Genomic DNA, 23,726 nt, shown 5'->3' with positions numbered 1-23,726 from the left:
AAATGAATGTCTTTTTATTTCCCAAAAGGAGGAGCAGGAATCGTAGGCTAGCCAATTGAAAAACTAGTAAGCAGTTGTTCTTACCTTTTTCCAGCACCTGTAGTTGAGTTCTGTTTTGCTGACAATTTGTAGAGTGTATAGCAGATCACTGCTATCATCACGTGCCCTTTCGGTTTTGAAAACCTTACTCGAATGATTTTCAACTGAAAGTGAGTTAGCCAGTCTTACAAGTGGATTGACAAAGTTTTTCCGGGAGAAAAAAAAGTCCCTACTTGACAGTGCAAAGATCGACTAAATCGAGAATCAGTGGCCACGGTGGGGGGGGGGGTAGGAAACACAGAAAAACTTCTGTTCTTCTAGGCAGCGAGTATAGTCGAATCTGTTCTGCTGATAGAACATTATGGAATTTACTAGAAGTTTACTCAGCCACCTGTGGGCTCAGTATTGTTCATGTATTGTTCCGATTTATCTTTCGGAACTTATCAATCGTAAGGAATTACACACAGTAACTGTAGAAGTGTAATAATAATGATGTCGATTGTCGGCTGCGATATTGTAATATCTTCTTTACTCTGATTAGAAGTGCGCTTTTGTTCTCGTAACCTTTCTTACTTATTCTGTTGCGTACTATGTTTATCCACCTTTCGCTTTCGTATCTACTAGTCGTATGCCTATGAACACTGGAAAATTTATTTATTTATTTATTGTTTGAACACTGGAAAATATGGCTCTGTGTCGCACACTCATCGAAATGTCCTGCACTAAAGTCCCTATGCTTTTCCTTTCATCTCGGGCCTTAGTCTTCCACCTGGAGAGTCTTGCATCAGGTGGCGTTTTGTCGGGATATTGGCGGGCTTTGAACTGCAATTTTTCTGGTACTCGAAAAGTTCAAGCAAGAGGTTTCAGCATACGGACTTGAAGATCGCTCTGTGGCTTTTGGCTTCGGTTGACCTCCTGGGGCAAAAAGACAATCCGACCGACACTGCCTCGGATATTTACATCCGCTGTTCTCTTGTCATTCCCATTCTTCTCCTCTGGCGTGGGTTCGCCGTAACGTCCTACTTCTGGAACTTCTACCTCTAACTGCCGACTGCTTGGTTCTCTGCCGACTTCCTCTAACTGCCCCTGGTTCTCTGTCGACTGCCCACCTTGCCCACACTCCCAATGTTTGGCTCAGTCCCTTTTTATTTGACGTTCTATGGGACCTTGCACCAAGGGTTGTAACCCCCGAAGAATTCGGCAGGTTTCCTTGATCTTCTGTTAAGACCGACGCGCTCTCCTCTGTGCACTCCTTTAATCTTATCTTGTCGGGCAGCGGAAACTTGCCGATCCCTTTGACACTAATCATTGATGTTTATACACAGAGCTCGCAAACAATTTTCTCATACGCTTAAATCGTAAACAACTTTCTTGTGCCTTTACATAGAGCTATTATACAACGTTCCGGTGGCAAAGCATTGCCTTTGTTTCTGACATTCTAGAAATTTCTTAAAGCAGTAAATACAGTCAATTCCCGTAGGGTTATTTACATTAATATTTAGCATAAAATATATAGAGACAGACAAGGTTATTTTTGTAACAATCTCATGAGACTTGATCTCTGTAAAAATCGATGTAAAGCGCGTTGGTACCTCCAAGCTACATCGAGTTTTACAGAAGAACTGATCTGAGTAACATCTACATTTCATTCATACATATTATTATATTTTTATATGAATATAAAAATGAAAAATAAAAAAAATAGTTTAGAATAATAAAGGAGAGGGATTGTTGAGCACAAGAAGAGTTCCATAAATTATTTTTAAATAATAAATAATTTTATTTTTCGTCTTTTTTTTTTTTTTTTTTAAGAAAGGACATTTTAAGATCTTCAGAAAATATTACTGTATAATAGAACACTTATCATATATCAACTTAAGTAAGTAGTGTTTAAAATATTTATTATATTTATGTTGATTCTAAAAGGTAGAAAAAGAGACAAGTTTGGTAACTTGCAGAATTGGTGGGATAACGTTACCCTAGATGAATATAACAAGAGGAAAAACTGCTTCGTTGATCAATTTAATCGTTTTTATATTTCGGACACAGACATGCATGAAGTAAGTGCTGAATTTAATGTGTTGATTTCGTGATTTAATTAATTTAATTAATGTGTTGATTTCGTGATTCAACCGAATATCTAAAACACTATAGTTATCGTAATTTTTGAACAAAAGAGTCAGAATAAATAAGTTAGAACAATTCACAGAAGAAATATGCTTTTCAATTAGTTCTCTACTAACACGTTGTAAGGAGAGGAATTTTCAATTAGTCGCTTGGAACAGAATCGTTAGGACTAAAGACTAGTCGAAGTCGCAAATAAATAAGAACTTATAATCGGAAGAATATCCCCAAAATCTGTTTCTTTTCTCTACGAAAGTTCTGAGGTCGTTCTCGATCGAACTAATGATGATAATAAACTGTCGGAAATATGAATTGCTAATTTAATATTTTAGAATAAAACTCGCGAAAAAAAGACAAAAAATTAAAATTTTGTTGCCTTTTTTGTTTATGTTAAAAATTCAAGAATACTTTATAATTCACTCGAATTATAAAGGAACTTAGTTTAATACTCAATCGATTAACCTATTCACATTAGAAATAATCCATGTAAAGAGAATTTCCTGTAGTTCACTAAATGTACTCTACGAGACAAAACCAATCTTATGTCGATTGGCGATTTCTTTGAAGTTTGCTTTGTCTGCATATTGCTTAATATTCAGAAAGCTGTGTCATCAGTGATTGCAAGTTCAACTTATGTAGGAAGGAGATCAACTATCCGAAATTCTGAATTTTTTACACTTGGCTCTTGCTAGCTTTACAACTGAACTTTTTCCCCTATACATGGCTGTCCATACATACAAACGAAACAATAACAAAAAAAAAGAAATCATATATTCTGAAAAACGATACTTTGTTTCTTTTTTAGTTTATTTATTTACCAAACGGTTATCATTGTAATAAGTTTTTTGGGGGGATTTTTCAGAATGATACCATTTTCAAATCACCAATGCATCCATCATGTAATAATCTTCTGTAGTCCGTTTGCTAGAATTCAGTTCGACCGACCTACTTATGCAATCTATCCTAATATGATATCTTCGATTTTAAAATACGGAGAGAAAGCACGAACCCAGATCCCAACTGTCCAAAAAATAAAAAAATAAAAAAAATAAAAAATAAAGAAAATATAAAAAAAAATCCACTCCTTATCTGTACCAGTTTGGAAAGTATTAGGAATCATCCATAGCGAGAAGTGGGCTGAAAGGCATCTTACTGGGATGGTGGTGACCTTGGTTTCAGTACCATAGCTATGTTTATTGGAACTATGGGTAACAATTCTCATTGATTAAGGTAGGACGTTGAGTCTCACAAGAGGGCATAATTATAATCATCAATGCTTCAGTGATACATCCACTTCTTTAAGTATACTTTATGCTGTTTGTTGCTGGTCGTTTCTTCCATTGAGTGGTCTACTGTCCAGAGGGTATTCAACTGTTCACTGTAACAAATTTAAACGGTTGTATGGGGCAGAGAAGATCTTATCAGAATCCGCCAACTTGAAAATATGGAGACTATGGTTTGAAGAAGGAAGATTCTGGCGCTAAGAAATCGGAGGGAAAGGAAAAATAGAACTGACGTGTACTCCTTAATCCAGTTTCCAGATTTTTTTCTCTAGGAACCTTAATGGATCCACGATCCGCAGGGAGTGCAGTGACATCTTTCACCTAGTAAAACCACTTACACTTCCCAAACAGAATTAGCATCTTCTAATCCTAAAGTATCTTGAATTGAAATTGAGCAGTTGCTCTAGTGATAACACGACACAGCACCGGACTGGTGGATTTCTTTCTGACCCTTCTAAAGCAGTTAGTCTTAAAATGGTTGGAAACAAATCTAGTAGTGAAATCACCAAACATTGAAGTATATACCCTTCGAAATACATACCAGATCAGATCAGACTAGTACCGATCACTTTTACGGCGTCACCTAGTCATCATTTCTGGTATAGAGCAAAACTGCTCTACTAGTTAGGTGACTTTAAAGAAGCACAGGCTACTATCTGTTGCCTATTAAACAACTAAAAGTAAGCATTATAAAAAAAAAAACTAGGATATAGTTTAGTATTTAAGGTTTAAATCAATATTAACCTCAATGATTCACCTCATTGGTTAATAACAGGCCTGGAGAATATAAGATATTAAGAAGACAGTAAGATGTCTAATTAGTGGAAGTGACAGAGAAGGTAATTTAACTAGAGATAAAAGGATTACGATATATCACTAGAAAACCAAAATACTTAACTTAAAATGTTATCTTTATCTGATGATCATTCCACAGATAGCACAAGGAACTTGGGGTGCACCATTGACTTCTGAATTGATTAGGACCTAACTCTTCAAGTTTCATTTGTAGGTAATACTTAAGACTGGAACGAAAACTCCTGATGATGTCTGGAAGGCCTCTTCTGCATTTCTGGAAGTAGGCAACATTTCGAATCTTCCAGATATGGAAGCGGAACCCTATGATGGTGAATAAAAGTAGATTACGTTGACTCTTGGAGATGGTGGTGGGAAGAGGTATTAGAGATAGTGCCATACTTGCAGAGACGGAGGTGTTGAATCTGTCTGAGACCCGACGCCACACAGCTTGAGCAGTGAAGCATTCATAAAACAGGTGGCTGATGGTTTCCTTTTCTTCGCAGAATACACATTTATCTTTCGTCCACTTTTTCCATTTAGAAACACGGTGGTTCACTGGCAGTATCTGATGAGTCAGCTTGAAATTTAGTTGTTTCCGTGTAGTATAGATAATGTTGAGATTGTTGTTCTGCCATGTACATTTTTGGTCATCAGTCAAAGGTTCCAGGTCTTTCAAGAACCTTAATATGGAATAAATTTTGGTTCTTTTAAGAGAAGAAAAGTTGACTTCTGTAAGGTGAGGAGAAAGACGTTGAATAGATTTTGTAACTTTTTGGTATTCCTTCGGGGGAAGGATAGCTTGGGGGCCGACATATTTCAAGTTGAATGCGGAACAATATCTCGAGCCTAGCCAGTATGTAGCGAGGCCATGACCGACATGAGACGGGTTGATCAACGTTTTCTTAAGTTCTTCTAACTGAATGGATGTGATAGCTTCTGGGAGCAGAGGGATGTTTAAGCCACCTTCATCAGTTGGGCGAGTCATCTTAATGCGCTTAATTTTGTCCAGTTTATCTTTCCACAGAAATTTAAACATGATAGATTCACATTGCTTAAAGCAAGATGTGGGGACTAGAAGATAGTACGAGATGATGGGCCACATCAGTTGTTTAATTATTTGGGCTCTACCCCAGTAGTCTGTGATGGTAGAATTCCACTTCTCCTTGATGTTATTAAGCTTGTCATAAATTTCTTGCAGGTTTACCAGTGAGTTTTCATTATTGTACCAATGACCTAAAATTTTAACTGGAGTGATAGGTGTTTGAATATTTTCCCAGTACCCGATTGGAAGTTGAGTGGACTTTTGGTGGTTAATCATGGAACCCGAGGCTTTCTCAAAAATATTAATCGAATGATGAAGACCCTCTTTTGACTGTTCGGAGCAGATGAAGATAGAGAGGTCATCTGCGCACAGAAGACATTTTAATGGAGCCCCTACTGATTGTGGGAGTTCGATACCTTTGATTTCCTTATTTTGACTTATCAAGGTGGCTAAAATATCAATATAAGTGACATATAGTATCGGGGAGATTGGACATCCCTGTCTGACTCCTCTGGAAATATTGATAGGATCCGACAGCGTATCGTTGATGGCGATACGGCTTGTTGGGTTGTGATATAGCATCCTCAGATAATGGAAAAACTTAGGGCCTATACCATGTGCAGACAACTTTTGAAAGAGAAGATCATGACAAACACGGTCAAAGGCCTTACACTGGTCAAGAGAGATTAAAATTGCTGACATTTTTTTATGATTCAGGTAAGCGATGACATCGCGGATGAAGAAAGTGTTGTGTGACATCCCCCTTCCGGGAACTGCACAAGCTTGATTGTTCGGAATGATGGTTGACAGTACCAGAGAGAGGCGAGAGGAGAGACATTTAGCAAAAATTTTATAGTCGGCATTAAAGAGAGTGATTGGTCTCCAGTTGGAGACCTCCTTTAAATCGCCTTTCTTGGGAACCAGAGTAATAATGCCTTCGTGTTGTGAATTGGATAGGTAACCGTTTTTAATGCAATATTCTAAGGTGAGTAGTAAAGTGGGACCCAGACTGGGACAGAATACTCTGTAAAATTCTACTGGCAATCCATCACTACCTGGCGCAGCATTCTGTTTGAAGGATCTCATAGCTCTCTTTAACTCGTCGAGCGAAAGGGGAAACTCAAGTAATTCTCTATGATGGTGAGACAAAATGAGAGAATTTTCCAAAAGGCTAGGCCATAAAGTTTTGTCGACCGGTTCTGCTGTATAGAGAGTGGAGTAGTAAGACCAAAACGCATCAGTGATGTGATCTTTGGAGGAAGAGATTACATTGTTAAATTGTAAGCAATTAATATTCTTGTTTTTTCTGTCATTTTTGATCTGGGAGTAAAAGGCTCGGGAAAATCCCGAGTTTTTTACTTTTAAGGATTGAGATTTTATATCTTCTTGTTCTAAGGTTGCTATTTCTTGTTTGTAGTTTTGGATGGTAAGCTGTATCTGAGGAATGTTGATATTATTGTTGCCATTTTGGAAAATTCTTATTAGTTTATATAATGTTCTTATTTTTTCTCTAGATCTTAGTTTCTTCTCTGCTGCCAGAGATTGGAGCTTCAATTTGCAAGCTAACTTCAGATTATCCCACCAATCGTCAAGCTTGTCTGTGTGTCTGTCTTCTAAGTGTTTGGAGATCAGTTGTTGCAGTTCTTGTCTAATGCTGTTGTCTTCAAACAAAATTGGGTCGCACCTCCAATGAGCGGTGCCATAAAAGGAATCACTAAGGAATTGTAAGGTCATGACTACTGCTGCATGATCCGAAGTTTTATTAATCTGAGATGATTTGTCTATAGTAACTTGATGGAGGTGAGATGCAAGGTTGTGAGAAATGTAGAATCTATCCAATCTGGAGTTGACACCTCTACTGGAACTCCACGTTGTGCCCTTTTGATTAGGGTGAAGCAAGGACCAACTGTCAACAAGGTTGTAATCGTTACATGGATCGATCAATTGATATTTCCCTGTATCTCCTCCTTCTTTGTCAAGTTTAGCATCCATTATACAATTAAAGTCCCCCCCTAAGATGATTTCAAAATCTCCGTCTAGATACGGTAAAGCCCCGTAAGGAATGATTTTCTCTATTTCTTGTTATTAGGTGCATAAATGTTTATAAATTTAATAGAGTAATTGTTAATTTTGGAGTGGACGAAAATAATCCTCCCTTCTTGGTCTCTCCTAGAAAATAGAAGTTGGCCCTTGAATTTAGGACTGAAAAGGATGCCAACTCCTTTACTTCTGTTGGTGCCGAAGCTCCAAAAGGATTTAGTGTTGAATTTATTCTCTATATTTTTAACCAACTGAAGTTTATTGATAAAGGTTTCCTGTAAGAATATAACATCCCAATTGCAGGTGGACATTATATCATATAGCCAGTGTTGCTTATGTGAACTGTTGAAACCTTGAGAATTTAAGGTCACAATCTTTAGTTGCTGATACATTATTGGTGTTTAGAAGATGTTGGGAGATTTTTGGACTTTTTTTGATTTTTTACCTTTATTTTCAGACTCATGAGAACCATTTGTACTAGACCGTGGTCTCTTCGGACCTGGAATATTAGAGACCTGACTGGTAAAATCTACCGGAACTTTTAGTTGTTTGACGGAGTTAATATGAGCGGACTCTAATTTTTCTTCAACCATTATACATTCAGATGAGGATGAGGAAGGCTCTTCTAAGGGGCCTCTGCTGTCCTCTTCTGTGGGATACTTTTTAGGTGAAACATCTATTTCCAAGACTTTTTGAGAAAGGTTATCTGGGAATGATGAAAGGGAGTCTTCATCGTATGGTATGTTTTCCCTTGGCATTTCTGAGAGTGAACATGCAAAATCCATAAGACTATCATCATTTGTAAGGGATGACTTGGGGGTGTCTGCCACTGCATCCACTGTCAACGTCGGTAGACTTTGGTCAACTTCCTGGTTAATATCATTATTAATTTCTCCCGCCAGGATAAGGGTATTTTCCTTCTCATCGGGATTTACTGTTTTCTGACCAGAGTCTGTAGGAGGGGGGGGGGTTCCTCTTCAATTTGTCCCGCAGACTCTTGAATGGTGACTTTTGGTGCAGGAAGAGGGGGAAACTCTTCATTAGACACTACAGCTGACGAGGAAACTGGGCATTCAAATTTTCTATGAGATGGGTCGGAGCATTGGTTACATGGTGAGGTGCAGATTGGTTGGGAATGACCCAGTATTCCACAATTCTCACACCTATTTGCAGGACAGTTTCTCGCAATATGACCAACAAGATGGCATCTGGCGCACTCTCTAGCCATGCCAGAATAGTATATCATCACGTAGTGACCTTTAATGTTGATGAAGTTGGGCACGGTTTTAGTCATATGCATCTTGAGGTGAATCTTGTCCCCTGTTCAATACTCGGGACGGACTACTTCTAAAACGCGACCGTATTCTTGGAATTTAGAGCGGCGTCATCAATTTCGGCCGGAAGTTTTCGAAGGTATACAAATTTGAAACCTAATGAATCTACAGCTGTTGGAAGGAACACATCTTCTTTTAATATAATACCACTTTCTAAAAGTTTGTCTTTGGTTGTCACTTCGTAGAGACCCTTCTGGTAGTCCCAGCAATTTATATTTTTTATGTTGTCTACATTAACGGCATTGACTATAGCTTCCGCAATATCCCCAGGTTTTACTACTTTTTTGAAGGTAAACCGAACAGTCAAGGATCTGGATAGTTTTTCATTAGGCATTTTAACTAGAAGAGTGAGAAAGGTATGGAAAGAAAACTTTATTAGTGTAGGGCAGTTCCACTTTATCGTATCGTAGGCAGTGGAACTGAAAGATGTTATTACGGGGGAACGTGAAGAGGTTCGTACGTGGTCTCAGACTCCCTTACTCTAGATATAACGTACCAAAGTACTCCCAACACTGGTCCTCTTGGCGGTTGAAGCCTGCCGGCTATAACCCTCGTACACGATTGTGTAGAGGGGATACATTCCGGTGTAACCAGTGCTATGCACTCACTTGCAACACCTCTGAAAAACAAAATAAGTGTTTATTATTACTCCAGTCCAGGGTTTAGGTGTAGATCTGTAAGATCAGATGCTACACTGAAGAAAAGCTAGAAAGCTTAATATCTTGGGTCCCAATGGAACCCGTGTTAGATGTGTATATATATATATATATATATATATATGTTAGATGTGTATGTATATATATATATATGTGTATGTATATATATATATGTATGTATATATATATATATATATATATATATATATATATATATATATATATATATATATATATATATATATATATATATATACATACACATATATATATATATACATATAATTGTTAGATGTGTATGTATATATATATATATATGTGTATGTATGTATATATATATATATGTATATATATATATATATATATATATATATAATATATAACATATATATATATAATATATAACATATATATATATAATATATAACATATATATATAATATATAACATATATATATAATATATAACATATATATATAATATATAACATATATATATAATATATAACATATATATATAATATATAACATATATATAATATATAACATATAACATAAGCACAGGAAAATCACAATCTACCTAAGCTAAAAATCACAGATACTACACTTTGATCTTAGCCAAAAGGCCGAAAACTGCAATTAATGAGATATAAGCAAACCTATCCATATCCATATCCAAATCAAAAGTTCAATTACTCGACTAGACATAAAAAAGTATGTATAAAATAAAATGGTGTTTCAAAAATGTATCTTATTTCTTAAAACAGTTTATGTATATTCGAAACAAATATATTTATCTCTATTTACAATTTTTTATTTCATTTTTTGTTTTAGGAACAACATTACTTATTTAAGTTTTCTGTTTCTTTCTCATAATCTAATCACGTGACACCTTTCCTATATAAGTTTTTTCTCAACAAATCAATATTTTTATTATTAATGTGTCTTCATTACTGTACAGAGATTTAACATAACATTTCAAGTGATAACACAAACAGGTTTTGTGGCTTTCACTTCAATTTTTATTCGTAAGTTTCTTACGATTGATAATCATTTTAGTGATTATCAATCGTACTGGGTAAAGTGTAGCTTGTAGCTATTTTTTATTTATTGTTAATTTTTAATTACTCATAATTCAGATTCATTACATTCAATTACAAATAGGGTTGAGAATTTGGGAACCCCATCCAAAGACTAGTATTTTGTTTTTCTGTCTATCACAATTTTTTATTTGTGATAGAAAATTTTTTTATTTATCTAGGTGATAGACTAGTCCAACATCAGTCTCCGAGGGTTAAAACAACGGCTGAAAATTAACTAAACTGTAAAAAATCACCACTTCTTTTATTATGTTTAAGAAAATAATCTTAAACTAACATAATAGTACTATCTAGTTAATGAAATCGTGTTACACTGGCGGAAACATTCATGTCAACCATCTTGATTGTTTTGCCACATTTATTAATAAATATGCAAGTCCTATAAATTATTTTCTTAATATTTTAAGAAAATGGTTTATTTTAGCTTTATTTTCCAGATTTCCAGTGCTGCGACTCTTTCAGAAAATATGGCTGACAGCGGCTCTTTGCGTAAAGCTTTTAGGGTAGGTGGAAGTTTTCTACTATTTATTTTAACCGCTTCACAGCTTCAAAATAAAATATTCGATTTCATTTGATTCAAGAGAACTTAAATGTCTGTTTCAATGTTGCAATGTTTCAATCTAAGAATTAAAATGATTAATTTCAAGCTACTGTACTATCTAGCAATGTTTATGCGCAGAAGCAGTAGTCAGATTGTCACTGGTCACATCCCTGCTGCCATCTGGTGTCAATAACTCGCAACTAAAAGAACTGAAAGTTTTCACGGATACTCGAACCAATTATGTAGTGAACCTTTCTCTATTCCATAGCTTCTGAGATACAACCTATTGAGCATTTAATTATTATTATTATTATTATTATTATTACGGGAGACTCCAAGGAGTCCTTAGACTCATCGAGGGAGGCCCTGAACATCATGTCCATCTTAACTGTTCGACATTCACACAGTATCTATCATACCTTGCCTTGAACTCATTCACTGTCGTAGCACCCACAACAGACTCTTGCAGCTTATTCCACTCATTCACCACTCTAAAAGTAAAAAATCTAGCTCTAACACCCTTACTAACCACGCTCTTGCCAAGCTTCCATGGATGTCCCCTAGTCCTCCCACCACCAGTCCTGTTCTCAAAAATATCGTCTGAATTAATCCTATAGAAACCCTTCAGTAATTTGAATGTCTCAATCATATCTCCCCTTTTCCGCCTATCAAGCAATTTTTGCAACCCACAAATCTTCAACCTATTCTCATAAGGTTCATTCCATAGACCTGCTATCATCTTGGTCACTCGCCTCTGGATCCTCTCAACCTCCTCCCCATCAAGAAGAAACCTAGGTGACCAAATCTGGGCACAGCAGTCGAGATGCGGTCTTATCAAGGCTCGATACAGAGGAACAATAGCTTGCTTGTCTCTGCTCGTCAAAGTATTCTTCAGCATCCAAGTGATTCGATGAGCTGATTTAGCCACTTTTGCAATGTACCCCCCTAAACTTCAACTCCCCATCCACCAACACTCCCAAGTCCCTGGCCTCATCAATCTCCTGGAGTACAGTTCCACCAATGTGATATACTGTTGCTAATCTTTTCACCCCAAAATTCATAACCTTACATTTTTCCACAATTAGCCCTGAACTCCAATCTATCCAAATCATCCTGCAAAATTTTGACATCTTCTGCATTCACTATTGCCCTACCTAACTTTGCATTATCAGCGAACAAATGAACCCTTCCTCTCAGATCATTCCCTATATCGTTAATGAACATTCAGCATATCAGGGGTCGTTGTCAAGGTCTTGGAGAAAGTAGTCAAGGGAAAAATAACTCCTGTGACTCCTAATATGCATCATTTAAAATTGTCTTTAAAATGAGCCTATGTTGCGAAATCATATCAAAAGTTCTTAGACTCTTTTTCCTTCAGGTAAATATTAGGCAAATAGCTTATTTTGGTGAACAAGTAGTAACACTTAAAGTCACGTGACCCCTGAAGGGCATTTGTGCTTCCCTATGCCATTTGCGTGTTAAAATATTTTTTCTGAAAAGGCTATTACAAAAGTTTTATTCTCTCCCTTTTACTAATCATGCTACTATTGCTTCCTTCATAATAATATTGATAATTTTCCCCATTCTTTCTATTCGTAATGACCAGATCGCCTTCTTGTTTTTCTTACAGGCTTATCAGAACTGGAAGAATGAGACAGGAGGCGACATGAAATTGCCTGGTTTGGAGAAGTTCACAGACGAGCAGATGTTCTTCATCTCTTTCGCATGGGTACATCATCATCATCATCATCATCATCATCATCATTGCAATCATATGAAAAATTACCGTAAAACTTATTCTGATTCATCGCATTTACTATTCCATCTTAAGGTTATTTATCGTAAGGCTAAATATAGTTTCATAGTTAATGTACCCACACTGGTACTAAATTACAAAGTAACTGATTGATTTCTGAAAGATTGATTTGATTTCTGAAAGCAAAGGATTTTTTTTCTGTTTTTATTAATTTTATATTTTTTTCTATTTTTATTTATTTCTTATATAATCTCAGCTCTAGAGACCGAACATGAACTTTTTTTCAAGTCATTTTAGGCCTTCTTAATACACATGATCGTCAGATGGTTTTTGGCTATTTCGATTTTGAAGTGCTGTAACGTAATTTGTAAAAACGGAGCCGTAAAGAACAAGCAACGAAAAGCAAAAGACAATAGCTGACTTGAATTTTTTTTATGTGGTGTGTGTGTGTGTGTGTGTGTGTGTGTGTGTGTGTGTGTGAGAGAGAGAGAGAGAGAGAGAGAGAGAGAGAGAGAGAGAGAGAGAGAGAGAGAGAGAGAGGTATTGATCAGTTGAAATATCTTCTGTTTTGGAGGTGATGGTTCAGATAATTTTGCCATCCTGGTTGGCCGAGTGGTTAGCGTAAAAGGCTGCGGGTTCGAATCCCGCCATGGGCATGGATGTTTGTGATTGTCTGTGAAAATACTAGTGGTGGTGGTGTGCGGTAGATAGCGTTGGTGTAATTGCGGTTCGTTATAGTTGGTGCATTGAGTGGTGGAGACAGAGTTGTAGAGTAGATGCCCTCCCTCGATGAGCCTTTGGATTCCCTGGAGGTGTCATTAATAATAATAATAATAATAATAATAATTTTACATAAACATTCACATCACCCGTTTTTGAAGAATTTATTAAGAAATTCATATTGGTGTGTGTGTGTGTGTGTGTGTGTGTGTGTGTGTGTGTGTGTGTGTGTGTGTGTGTGTGTGTGTGTGTGTGTGTGTGTGTGTGTGTGTGTGTGTGATGCCTAAGTGATGATCAAGACATCCAGAAACGCCTTCGCCATGGTACATGCGAAACAACAGATTTCCTTGTTCATGAACATCTTGGGTTAGATATAGTATAATAACCTACATGTCGAGAAGTGTCACGGATAATCTTGTTCGCAAAAAATTTATCCGCGGTCATTAGTAGAAGATAGCGATGAAATTTAAATGGAACTGCAGAAATAGCCTCCACTTCAAATATTCCGATATCTAGATCATTTATTATGTAGATGGTAAGATGAATACTCATCCCCATATTGAAAACCATTATCAGATTCAAACCAATAGCTATAAGTCAAGATATACGTTGAAAGTCACTGACCAGTTCAGTATAACCTATTTTACTCTGTTCATGAAGACATTCCCTACTACATAGGGATGTATGAATATTTTTTGATCAGATGGTGTACATTTGATGATTGCCCACCAATCGCCATCATGTTTGCTTGTAAGTGCTCAATAGCACGCTAAAATACCAAAATTTGTTAAACAAGAGATGTAATTTAGGTACTAAACGCAAACCAAAACGACTCGAAAAACTTAGTAAGGTATGATCCCAAATCCATCCAATGAAGATGGTGAATGCACTTCTAATAGGACTCAACGCAAACTGATTACTTCGCAGTTGAAAATGCGCTATCCCAAAAATGGACCTTATAACTGACTTAACTTTTTTTAGTTATTTTCTGTTCTTCTACAAGAGCCCATGCACTTACCCCACGTCTGAAAATCAACTGCGTAAGGATTGCTTTAAAAGTGTCCATAGATATTTTGATTCTTACAGTCATGAAGTGTGGTTGTTTTCCCTGAACCCAATGGTTGGTGAAGTAGCAATGCTACATTACTAGGGAATCATTATAAGGTGGATGGCCTTCCTTGTCTAATAGTATTGTACTGTAAACTGTGTGCTACTATTTTTTGCTGCTATTTATAAAGCCTTTTATAGAGCCTGTTTGGTTACTGCGAATTTGAAATATCGTTATTCTAATTAGCAGTGCGCGCGTTCTCTCTCGTAACCTTTCTTGCTTATACGATTGCGTATGACGTTTATCTACCTTTCGCACTACGAGTCTTATGCTTATGGATAGTAGAAAATTTATTTTTATTGAGACTACTCCACTAATATCTTTTAATTGGCATAAAACTCAGTAATAATACGGCCGGCTGATTTCTCTCCCTCGTACTTTAACACAAATTCTTTCAGTAAAACTTTACACAAACAATCTATTTGCACTTGGTTTCCCGCTCACAAGTCCGATATTTTTTTTTAGGAACAGTGCATTGTAAAATAAACAAGCAGGGGGTACTCTATACACATATAATTAAAACACATTTATTTACATTTAAAATAAAGTCGATTAAATGAGCGATAGGGAGGTTACTCTTCTCTCTCTACCTACTCTTTTGGTATAAAGAAATTTTCCCTTTTCAATATTAAATGACTATACAATATATACAATTACTCTGTTACTTCTCTGCTTAAAAAAATCAAATTGCCGAGATTGAATTACTCATAAAGAGATTAGCTAGTTATGGCAAGTTATCTTACAATTTATGTTCCAGTTAACAACATATCAGAGGGCTCTCTTATATATATTTCTTATTACTATTTCTTATCACTCCATCTATGACATATCTCCTAGATTACAAAAAGAATGTACATTAAAGGTTGGACACACTTACGGAGGTTCTTTGTCACGACACCTTCCAAAAGTCCTGCATCAAAGTCACTAGGTTCTTCTTTTATCTTAGGCCTTGCTTCAGGGAGCATTTCGTCAGAGTATTAGCGGTTCTTGGACTGCCATTTTCCCGGTACTCAAAAGCTCAGGCAAGACGTTTCAGCATACAGGCTTGAAGATCCTTCTACGGCTTTTGGCTTCGGTCGACTTCCCAATTTTTTCCTCTGGCGTGGGTTCGCGGAAAAGTCTGTTTCTCTAAGTCAGTAAGCTCCTGGTTCTCCGCAAACTGCTTTCTTCGGTAACAGCGCTTCACCTCTCCTGCTTCAGCAACTGGACCTTGCCTCCTCTCAACTGCCTCTGGTTCTCTCCCGGAAACTCCCCGCGATGTTCGGCTCAGTCCTCTTTTATTTTCACCTTCTTGGGACCTTACACCAAGGGTTGTAAACCCCGAAGAAATCGGCAGTTCTCCTTGATCTCTTTGTTCAGGCCGGACCCTTATTTTTTCTCTTCCGTGCGCTCTTGTTTTCTTTGTCTTGTAGGTTGCGGAAACTTCTCTGAAACTAGCGGACCTCTTTGATACTAGCTTTGAAGGTGTTCATGCGCAGAGCTTACAAACAACTTTCTCACACATTTAATCGTAAACAACTTTCTTGTCCTCTTACACATAGTTTTTATACATTATGCAATGTTCCGATGGCAAAGCACTGCCTTTGTTTTTGACATTCTAGAAACTTTAGTTAAAACGGTAAATATAATCAATTCCCATAGGGTTATTTACATTATATAATTAACAAAATTACATAGAGACAAATAAGGTTATTTTTGTAACAGTTCTCATGAGACTTGACCTTTGTAAAAATCGATGTAAAGCGCTTTGATATTTCTAAACTACATCGAGTTTTAGAGTACGTATATCTGTAGATAATGGTCACGGGACTGGTTTGACTGGTTTGATAGACGAAAAATCCAGTTTCAGGATTATTAGCGAAGATAATTGCGATTTCACAGATATTAACTTGAAGTTATTTATTTTGAGTGTATATTTGTGATATTCTCATACAATAAGTTTCTGTTTTAGATTGAATGTTCCTTACGTCCTCTGAGTGATGCTACACCGAAAAAGATTCTGACAGCTTCTCATGCTCCTGGTATTTTCAGGTAAGAATAAGTCATATTAACTAATTAGGAGAACAATTTTTTTTTTCTGTTAATGTCTTGTGGCAAACGAACGCTATCATGATAAAAATGTTTTTATTGTATAATATCGTAGTATTTTTCAGATTAACTCTTGACAGTGAATTAAATAAAATATTTTCTTTAATTGAATATAATATAATATAATATAAAATAAGAAAATAAATAAAATCACTAATACCTTTCTCCAAAAAAAAAGTAGACGGAACTGATTTCTTCTTAACTGTTTTGAAATTGGTCGTGATTAACACCAAAAATCGCCGAATATCGAAGATAATAAAGCCATGTTTTTCCCCAAACGGCTGGGTTGGAAAAAAGCCCTTTTTAGGACTTCCAGGGTAACAAATGGCAATGCTGTAGCCAATGAAGTTTTAACTGAGGCTCGGCTATTGCCGTTACCCAGCCATGACTAGAGCTTTTTAGCTCGATAACATTCCATCCACACAGATTTACTTCATTCAGATGACGGGATAAAGAGTCAAGGACTCAGTCCATCGCCCAGTTTTTATAAGAACTGCTAGGTTAAAATGACTGAGTTTCTCAAGTAGAATAAACTCTAGTTGCCTGTTCCAGAGAACGACTAACTGGAATAACTGAAAAAAAGCTCAAAAGTTCCTCTAATCCGAATTCACCGCTAGGCTAAAACTATTTCTGAGATATGGCTAATTTTGTGGTTTCAAATAGCGTTGTTAGATCACCGTCTATTATTTATATATTTAAGGGATGTTTTCCATCTAAATATGAAACGCAGAGCAACTCACTGTGACCTGTCAGGTTCCCTTTCAAGTTAAAACAAAAATAAATAAATAAATAAAAACAACTCTAATGATATGTAAATGTAAAGTCATTCACTTCCGCACGATATCCAATGTCGTAATATATTGATGGAATTAGGTTAGAAGAAACTGATGATTCTAGGGATCTTGTAGTGTTAGTACATAGGAAGTTCATGGGCCAGGTAGCAAAGATTCCAAATACAACTCAAAAGATAATTGCAATGCTGAAACAAATGTTCACATGTAAAGATAAGAATGTTATTTTGCCTTGATAAGACCTTATCTTAGACTACTGTGCGCAGGTGTGGTCTCCTGGTTTCCTTAGTGATTCTGATATATTGGAGAGAGCACAAAGGAGAGTGTTAAAATGATATCAGGATTGTGGAATACTGATTATGAAGACAGATTCAGAATTTGTAGACTGCAGACAATAGCAAACAGGAGAAAGAGGGGTGATATGATCGAGACTTACAAACTTTTGATAGAGTCACGCAGGATTTCAATTGATGGAATTTTTCAATTTATGGAGGGCAGGGATTGGATGAGAGGCCTTGGAAGCTGAGAATGAGGGCGGCCAAGAAGGGTGTGAAGGCTAGATTTTTCTCTCAGAGGGTGGTGCGTGATTGGAATCGATTGCCATTGAATGTTGTGAGTGCAAACAGTGTGAATGAATTCAAGAATAAGTATGATAGCTGGTGCATGTAATATGTAGAGTCCCTCAATGAGTCCCTAACTTCTTGGACGCATCTCTTAATAATAATAATAATAATAATAATAATAATAATAATAATAATAATAATCGTGATATTCTAGAATTCTGTTCGTGATATATTTGAATTAAATAAAAATGACAAAATTCTAATAGGATTTTAGGATGATTCTGAAAAAATGTAAAGTTATTGCAAACTCGTTATGAAATGACAAGAACTTTCACAAATTGCTTAACTTAATTCATTATTTGATGCATAAATTTATTAATTACACATGCACACTAGCGAGCAGTTTATTAGGTGCACTACCATCAACTAAATCATCGACTGTTTCTTGTCTCTGCGAAGCTATATAAAGCAGGTTAGCAAAAGTATGTCAAGCCCACGCCTAATTATAGGTAATGACAGTTAGATTAAAGTGTCTTTGATACCCTTAGGTCTCGACAGTTTGCCTTTGATAGTCGGTTTCAATAAAGGACGTAAACTGACCTACTTTTGGGTTACTCGTGTCTACTTGTGTCTAGGGCAGTCCAGTTAGTTGTTTAATACAAAACAACAACAATAACATCAACAAAAATTCAACCAAAGGATGTGTGGCTCGAGACATCTTATTGGTCAGTGACAAATCCTGCTTTCACTTATTATACGCTGGACAGCCTATACTACCGATACCAACAGAATCGGTGGACTCGTTTACTTCAGACACTGCGGGATGATCACTGCTCTGTAATGTGATAGTGTGAGAAGTATTTTCTTGATACACGGCAGGATCCCCTAATACCGGAGGTGTAACGTCTAAATATGACATCCTACTTGTACATGAGCCTCCGTAGCTCACTTAGGGGGGGGGCAATCCGGTAATGGTTTAGACGGGCCCTTTGGTCGAAAAGATCCTGGTTCGGATCCTGTCTATGACGCGAGGAACCGTCATGAGATGTTTTCAATCAAAATGGTGAGTTAGCCGGTCTCATACGGAGGTGGAGGGTTTTTTTCGGCCCTGAAAACGGACAAACTGGCCGGAAGAACACACGCAATATACCGATATAGACCACTTTGGGAATAAGAATTAACCCACTTGTTCTGTTCGATTTAGTTTCGAATGCCTGCGCGTGAAGTGTGGGTCTACACTTAAGCGCAAATCAGGAAAAACGTAAACATAACAAAGTTGACGAACAGGTGGCGATTGTGCTCACGCATTTTATACTTTTTTTTTTTTTTTTGGGCTAGATGGGCGAAGCAAGAATGCTTTTCATATTCCCCGTTATCTGCAGAAGAAAATGTATGGATGGGGAATTATTGAGCTATAAGCTCTGATCATGGTGGGATAACGGCAATAGCCGAGCCTCAGTTAAAACTTCATTGGCTACAGCTTTGTCATCTGTTTCCCTCCCTGAGTACCCATTTTTGTCGCCTTGTACGACGTGCATGGGCTACAGTGGGGCTATTCTTATCCCGGTCACCACACGGGATACATTTTACACATCATCCCATTTAGACACCAACGATATGTCGGAAATGGTTTGGTGCGGATGCTTTGTTAAAACATGTTCTACACGCTACACTGTCTTGATCTGGCTCCCAGTGATTTACATCTCGTTAGACCACCTGGAACGCAAACTATTTGCGATCAATGGCTATGTACAGTACTGTCATTTCGTGAAATGTATTTCGAATTCTTATTCCATTTAAGTCTAGGATAGATGCTAGGATAGAATGAATGCATAAACATTTTTCAACTACGCCGAAAACGAAAGTCAACTTCTGTGTTATTCATACATCTTTGTCGGAACGAAATACTTCGTATGAAGTGATGGTTAATAAAATTTCTTTTTTGAAGTATTCTCGTGTTTTCTTATTAAAGTGATTCAGTATTTTCGAATGGTTTGCCAGTTTTATATAAAATAATTGTAAAATGATTCTAAACATGTCGTTAAATAATTATAAACTTCTTACAAAATGGCTGACACTTACTGTTGCATCCGTGCATCTTTTTCGCTAAAGCATTGTCTACATTTGGATTATTTTTTCCCCCTCTAGGGTGTTAGGATCCGTCTCAAACAGTGAAGACTTTGCGGCAGCTTTTAATTGTCCCTTGAATTCTCCAATGAATCCTGAAGAAAAGTGTATGGTTTTGTAAAACAGAAGATTTTGAAAGATTAGTAAAATCAACATTGCCAGAATCGGAACCATTCGTCCAAATAAAAATAGTTTAGCAAGACTTCTTCAAATTTTCCTTACGTAGAAAACGTCTACATAATTTTTGCTTATGTAATTTGTATTTGTATACAATTAAATTGCAACCGAAGAAAAGGATCTTATGAGACACCTCTGTTTTAAGATGACTTGATCAATGAAACAACACATAGATACCTTATAAATTAATACAATCGAACTGGTTGTACCTTTTAACTAAGTTTTTGCCTTAAAATAGATAAATAATTAATTAAAAAAAAGTTTCTGATAGAGAGAAGATTAGTCCACCTTAGCAATCCCTTGATTCCACAGTTTCAAGTTACATAATCGAATATTATTTTCAAATTATTTGTAAAATAGTTATCTGAATTATTTTTCAGATAACTATTCTCTTAAGCTAGTTGGAATTATTGGAAGTTCTGTTGCTTCTAGTGATCATAGAAGCAACACTGAAGTACTTCTAGTACTTAAGAATAGTTATTAAAGCTAATTGCTTAGCAATCTTCCTTCAAGCCAACAGACAAAAGTCAAATCGCTGATTGAGAAGTAATTTATTATAATAAGTTAATAGCGATTAACTTATTTTTGATGAGTTTTTTAACTATTATTAAAACAACAATTTTTAATTATAAGTTATTTATATCAGAGTTTTAAATGATATAAATAATAATAATAATAAAATAATAATAATAAGTAATAATGCTGTAGCCAATGAAGTTTTAACTGAGGCTCGGCTATTGCCGTTACCTAGCCGTGACTAGAGCTTTTAGCTCAATAACACCCAATTCACACAGATTTTCTTCAATCAGATGAAGGAATAAAGAGTCAAGGACTCAGTCCATCCCCCCCAAAAAAATAATAATATGGTGAGTGAATTGTGCTGGTGATTTGATTTTTTTTGCCCGTGAGGATTAAGTTATAAAAATAGTGAATAATATAATTACGGATTGAATTGTAGGTTGTTAATTATTAGAGAAGCGGTTCGCTTTTTCGTCGACCTTCCATAAACTTCTCTCAATCCACTCGAAAGAATCAAAATATAGGCTGGCCATAAAATAACTTTCCCTCTTTGCAGGATCTGTAGCTAAAACCCAATAAACGGAATAAGACCAAATTTTATCTTGATACTTTTGAAGGAATGGGGAGATGATTTCCGCGAAAAACAAAAACAAACAAAAAAAGTACCAAAAGTCGCCGGCAGCGGAAATTTTGGCGCTGACGGAGCCGAAAGCTGTCAGATATTTGCAGCAAACGCAGGTAAAAAGATTATGCAAATTTTACTGTGCGTGCGGGACAGTAGCACCACCAATTCCACTGAAAAAGGAATTGGAAACGTTCAGTACAGCGCCTTTTACGCCAGCATTTCAGTAATGAGAGGGTTATCAGTCATTCTTTCCTACGGCATGGCCGCTTCGATCCCCGCACATCACTCCATGTGACTTTTGGCTGCGGGGATATTTGAAATCCGTTGTGTATGTTGGTGGCGTTCCCAACTTGCATGTCTTGAAAGAGAACATAAAACGGGCTGTTACGAACATCCAATCCGACTCCTTACGCTCAGCTGTAGAGCATGTCGCACACTGGATGCAATTTGTCGTATCCGGTGTGCACAGGAAAGGTCCGCACATTGAAAATCGTGTATTTGGTCCAGGGGACCCTGATTCTGATGAATAAAACATTATTTCCTATGAGTTCGATCACTACATTAATTTCTTTGTCTCTCGCAAGTTGTTTTTTTAGTTTAATTATTATTATTATTATTATTATTCTTATTATCATTATAACGCGAAACATATCCAGCTGAAATGAATGACGTGGCTGTCGCTTATACCGTCGAAATGTTATTATTCTATTTTATCTGCCTTTTCAGCTCTTCCATTTCCAAAATTTCCCCTATCGGCGACTTTTGATACTAAATCTTTTTTTCGCAGAAATCATCTCCCCGTGCCTTCAAAAGTCTGAATATAAAATTTGGTCTCATTCCGTTTGTTGGTTTTAGCTACAGATGCCTCCAAAGAAGGAAAGTTATTTTATGGCCACCCTTTACTTAAAGATAAGCGTTTTCTTCATTTTGCGACTGCAGGATCTCTATTTGCTGGTAGATCATCGATTTGATCTACGGGATTTCACATTTTGGTTCTGGGACTAGCTTTTCAAACTTTAAGTTTTGATAATTGATAGACATGGAAAAACTAATAGACGAAACAAAATTCGAGACGTTTATCGGTAATTTATCCACTTGGGTGAGGTGCTTAATAGTTGGTGATCGGGAAAAGTAAAACTCTATGAGACCTTTCCCTCCACAATTGTCACAGGCGACAGTCTGGAAAACGTGACGACATTGGACATCGGACAGCGAAGCTCGGGGCAGTCACTAGATCCTGAGGATGCGCAAATAATATCCCAAAACAATGCCCACCATATATTGGATACAGCTGACACAGAGGAAGAATTCCAAACCGTTAAAACTAAAGAAAGGAAATTTTCCGTTATTGGAGAATCACCCAAAACAGTAGAAATGGAGACTGATATTAATACAAACTCTAAAGAAAGAACACCCGAGTCATCCAAAGCGATGACTCGGGTATTCTTTCTTCAGACGTAAAAACCATTGGACATCAGTTGTTACTTCACTCCGAACTCTAGAAATATTTACGAAAGCCACTAATACAGAAGAAGGAATTCGCATCCAGCAATCTACCGATTACAGACAACTAACAAAATTTCTGGATAATAGCAACCTACCCTATCACACATTTGCACTCAATAGTGCAAAGAACCTTAAAGTTGTGCTCAGAGGGGGTAACAGAGTCCATTACAACAGATGAAGTACAAGCAGATTTCCAAAACAAATGCCTCAGACCTGCAAAAGTCAGCTGAATGTAGAGCTGATAAAACCCCATATCCTCTAATATTGGTAGAGATCAGGAAAGACCAGAAACACATCCACGATCTTCAGACTATTCGTGATTTAGTCATAAAGGCTGAATCGCTAAAACATAAACAAACAACGACGCAATGTCATCGCTGTCAAACGTTTGGCCACTCACAACGCTGCTACAAAGCAGATTACTGATGTGTTAAATGTGGTGGCAAACACGCAACCAATCAATGCCAAAAACCACGCACACAACTAGCAAAGTGTGCAAATTGCGGAGGCCCACACCCCGCAAACTATAGCATTTCCTCAAAACCAAAAGACTCAACTCCAAACCAACAAACCTATACAAGAACGCACATCCACCCATCAGACCACAGTCTCCAGAAGGACGTATGCTGAAGTAACAATGAACTCCGGCAAACCAACCCAACTCAAGAAGCCAAGGATATCATCTTAAGACACACACACACACAATCACTGCTTGTTGAAATCCTTAATGGATAAGGTTAATAGAAAATCTAAATCATTACAGATTGTCAACTGGAACGCAAATGGACTATCT

General features: G+C 36.8%; 1 protein-coding gene across 2 annotated transcripts in view; it reads left to right on the top strand.

Moving 5' to 3' along the window:
• The window catches only part of LOC150094938 (neprilysin-1-like), an 84,931-nt gene extending 64,528 nt beyond the window's left edge, over positions 1-20,403 (top strand). Inside the window, exons 18-22 of one of the 2 annotated variants that reach the window (XM_090410889.1) lie at positions 1,966-2,099; positions 10,850-10,915; positions 12,584-12,784; positions 16,489-16,568; positions 20,128-20,403. In XM_090410889.1, coding sequence (XP_090267015.1) covers positions 1,966-2,099; positions 10,850-10,915; positions 12,584-12,784; positions 16,489-16,568; positions 20,128-20,227 — 581 coding nt within the window. In that variant the 3' untranslated portion in view covers positions 20,228-20,403. The remainder of the gene's footprint in view (positions 1-1,965; positions 2,100-10,849; positions 10,916-12,583; positions 12,785-16,488; positions 16,569-20,127) is intronic. The other variant, XM_090410890.1, reaches the window with a different exon arrangement.
• Positions 20,404-23,726: the final 3,323 nt, after the last annotated feature.

This window comes from Typopeltis vanoorti, chromosome 21 (assembly GCF_054136105.1).
Source record: "Typopeltis vanoorti isolate ZY-2024b chromosome 21, IOZ_Tvanoo_1.0, whole genome shotgun sequence".
NCBI classification, from domain to species: domain Eukaryota; kingdom Metazoa; phylum Arthropoda; class Arachnida; order Uropygi; family Thelyphonidae; genus Typopeltis; species Typopeltis vanoorti.
The sequence above is the reverse complement of the archived record's forward strand: the minus strand, read 5'-3'. Positions and strand labels throughout refer to the sequence as shown.